Raw genomic sequence first — 2973 nt, 5'->3', positions numbered from 1 at the left:
TTTTTTTTTTTTTAAGGCGAAGTATCACTGTATCACCCAGGCTGGATTGCAGTGGCGCGATTTCAGTTCACTGCAACCTCTGCCTCCTGGGTTCAAGTGATTCTCCCGACTCAGCCCTCCAAGTAGCTGGGATTACAGGCACCTGCCATCATGCCTGTGACCGAGTCATGTACCCAGTCTCTTTTTTTGAGACGGAGAGTCACTCTGTCGCCAGGCTGGAGTGCAGTGGCATGATCTCGCTTGGCTCACTGCAACCTCCGCCTCCTGGGTTCAAGCGATTCTCCTGTCTCAGCCTCCTGAGTAGCTGGGATTACAGGCACATGCCACTATGCCCAGTTAATTTTTGTATTTTTAGTAGAGACAGGGTTTCACCATGTAGGCCAGGCTGGTCTCAAACTCCTGTGCCTGCCTTGGCCTCCCAAAGTGCTGGGATTACAGGCGTGAGCCACAGCGCCTGGCCTTTTAAAATATATATATATATATATATATATATAATTGTTTTTTGAGACAAGAGTTTTGCTTGTTGCCCAGGCTGGAGTGCAGTGTTGAGATCTTGGCTCACTGCAACCTCTGCCTTGGGTTCAAGCAATTCTCCTGCCTCAGCCTCTCAAGTAGCTGGGACTATGGGCATGCAACATCACACCCGACTAATTTTTTTTGTAATTTTAATAGAGACAGTTTTATCATGTTGGCTAGGCTGGTCTCAAACTCCTGACCGCAAATGATCTGCCAGCCTCAGCCTCCCAAAGTGCTGGGATTACAGGTATGAGTCACTGTGCCTGGCCTGTAACACTATTTCTTGATATAAGACTTGTTTCATTTATTGGGCGCACAGGTTCTTCTAATCTGGAAATTAATGTCCTGCAGTTCTGTAGAACTTGCTAATGTTATTTCTCTATTAATGTGCTACCTCTCTTTTCCTTGTACTATTTTTCTGGAAGTTTAAACAAGAGAAGTTGTATTGCATGGGTTGATTATCTAAAAGTTATTTATGTTTTAGTTTTCTTTTTGAGACGCAGTCTTGCTCTGTAGCCAGGCTGGAATGCAGTGGCACGATCTCAGCTCACTGCAACAACCTCCGCCTCCTGGGTTCAAACAATTCTCCTGCCTTAGCCTCCAGAGTAGCTGGGACTGTATGACGCCCGCCATCATATCTGGTTAAATTTTGTATTTTTAGTATAAACAGTGTTTTACCATGTTAGCCAGGCTTGTCTTGAACTCCTGACCTCAGGTGATCTGCCTACCTCAGCCTCCCAAAGTGCTGGGATTACAGGCATGAGCCACCACGCCTGGCCTTGTATTTTAGTTTTTATCACAGTCTCTTTGTTCTTCTAGTCTTAATATTTCTTTTTCAGTTTCTAACAACTCTTTTTTGTTGTTGTTTTTGGAGGCAGAATCTTGCTTTTTCGCCCAGGCTGGAGTGCAGTGGCGCAATCTTGGCTCACTGCAATTTCTGCCTCCCAGGTTCAAGTGATTCCCCTGCCTCAGCCTCCTGAGTAGCTGCGATTACAGGCATGAGCCACCATGCCCAGTTGATTTTTGTATTTTTAGTAGAGACGGGATTTCACCATGTTGGCCAGGCTGATCTCCAACACCTGACCTCGTGATCCGCCTGCCTAGGCCTCCCAAAGTGCTGGGATTACAGGCATGAACCACCATGCCCAGCCCTAACAACTCTTTTTCTGATTGATGATCACAGCTAATTTTTGTATTTTTAGTAGAGACAGGGTTTTACATGTTGGTCAGGCTGGTCTTGAACTCTGTACCTCAGGTGATCCATCCATCTCAGCCTCCTAAAGTGCTGGGATTATAGGTATGTGCCACTGCACCCAGCCAGTCATTTTCTCTTTATCCTCTGCCTCCCACTGCACTGTTATCCTTGGATTTCTCAAGTTCCATTTTTCTACCCATTCATTTTCTCCTACTGTCCTGCCACCTAACTGAAATCTACTGCTGTATGGGATGGGAAAGTTTCCTGGGCTCTGACTGTTTAGGGAATTTCAATCAGTTCTCTATGGTCAGCCCTGTGCCTCAACCCTATCCACCTCTAAACCTGGGTTTCAGGGTGGGTGCCTCTCACAGTTATGCCGACATCAGCCAGCTTTTCATCAGCATTCCCGGATTCAGGCACTTCGGGTTATATCCCCTTCCACTATGCTAAGGCACTTTATCTCTTTTCAATCTTCTAAGACTTTATTGAAATCTCTCACCTGTTACTGTCACCTCTTTTGTTTTCTCTTTGATTTCTTCATTGTTAATTTAGCGGACTCTCAGGATGAAGAGGAGAAGATTCTATTAATCTGTCATCTTTAATGAGAAGTCTCACGTATACTTTATTTTAATTTTTTTTTTTTTGTTTTGTTTTTGTTTTTTTTGAGACGGAGTTTCGCTCTTGTTACCCAGGCTGGAGTGCAATGGCGCGATCTCGGCTCACTGCAACCTCCACATCCTGGGTTCAGGCAACTCTCCTGCCTCAGCCTCCTGAGTAGCTGGGATTACAGGCACGCGCCACCATGCCCAGTTGATTTTTTGTAGTTTTAGTAGAGACGGGATTTCACCGTGTTGACCAGGCTGGTCTCAAACTCCTGACCTCAAGTGATCGCCTGCCTCGGCCTCCCAAAGTGCTGGGATTACAGGCATGAACCACTGCGCCCAGCCTCACATACATTTTTAAATAAAGACTTTTGCACTGTTCCTTTACTGTGTAGAACTAACTTAGGAAAAAGTAATATACTGGCCAGGCGTGGTGGCTCATGCCTATAATCCCAGGACTTTGGGAGGCCAAGGTGGGTGGATCACTAGAGTCAGGAGTTTGAGACAAGCATGGCCAACATGGTGAGACTCTGTCTCTAGCACAAGTACAAAAATTAGCTGAGGATGGTGGCACATGCCTGTAATCCCAGCTATTCTGGAGGCTGAGGTGGGAGAATTGCTTGAACCTGGGAGGCAGAGGTTGCATTGAGCTGAGATCAT

General features: G+C 46.0%; 1 protein-coding gene across 1 annotated transcript in view; it reads left to right on the top strand.

The window, feature by feature from the left end:
• The window catches only part of MPHOSPH9 (M-phase phosphoprotein 9), a gene marked incomplete at its 5' end in the record, with an annotated part of 61209 nt that overhangs the window by 33431 nt on the left and 24805 nt on the right, over nt 1-2973 (top strand). The window contains 2 exons of the mRNA XM_017544244.2: nt 194-198; nt 764-786. Of these exons, the coding sequence (XP_017399733.2) occupies nt 194-198; nt 764-786 (28 nt within the window). The remainder of the gene's footprint in view (nt 1-193; nt 199-763; nt 787-2973) is intronic.

Source organism: Cebus imitator, unplaced genomic scaffold (genome assembly GCF_001604975.1).
Source record: "Cebus imitator isolate Cc_AM_T3 unplaced genomic scaffold, Cebus_imitator-1.0 Scaffold169, whole genome shotgun sequence".
NCBI classification, from domain to species: domain Eukaryota; kingdom Metazoa; phylum Chordata; class Mammalia; order Primates; family Cebidae; genus Cebus; species Cebus imitator.
The sequence above is the reverse complement of the archived record's forward strand: the minus strand, read 5'-3'. Positions and strand labels throughout refer to the sequence as shown.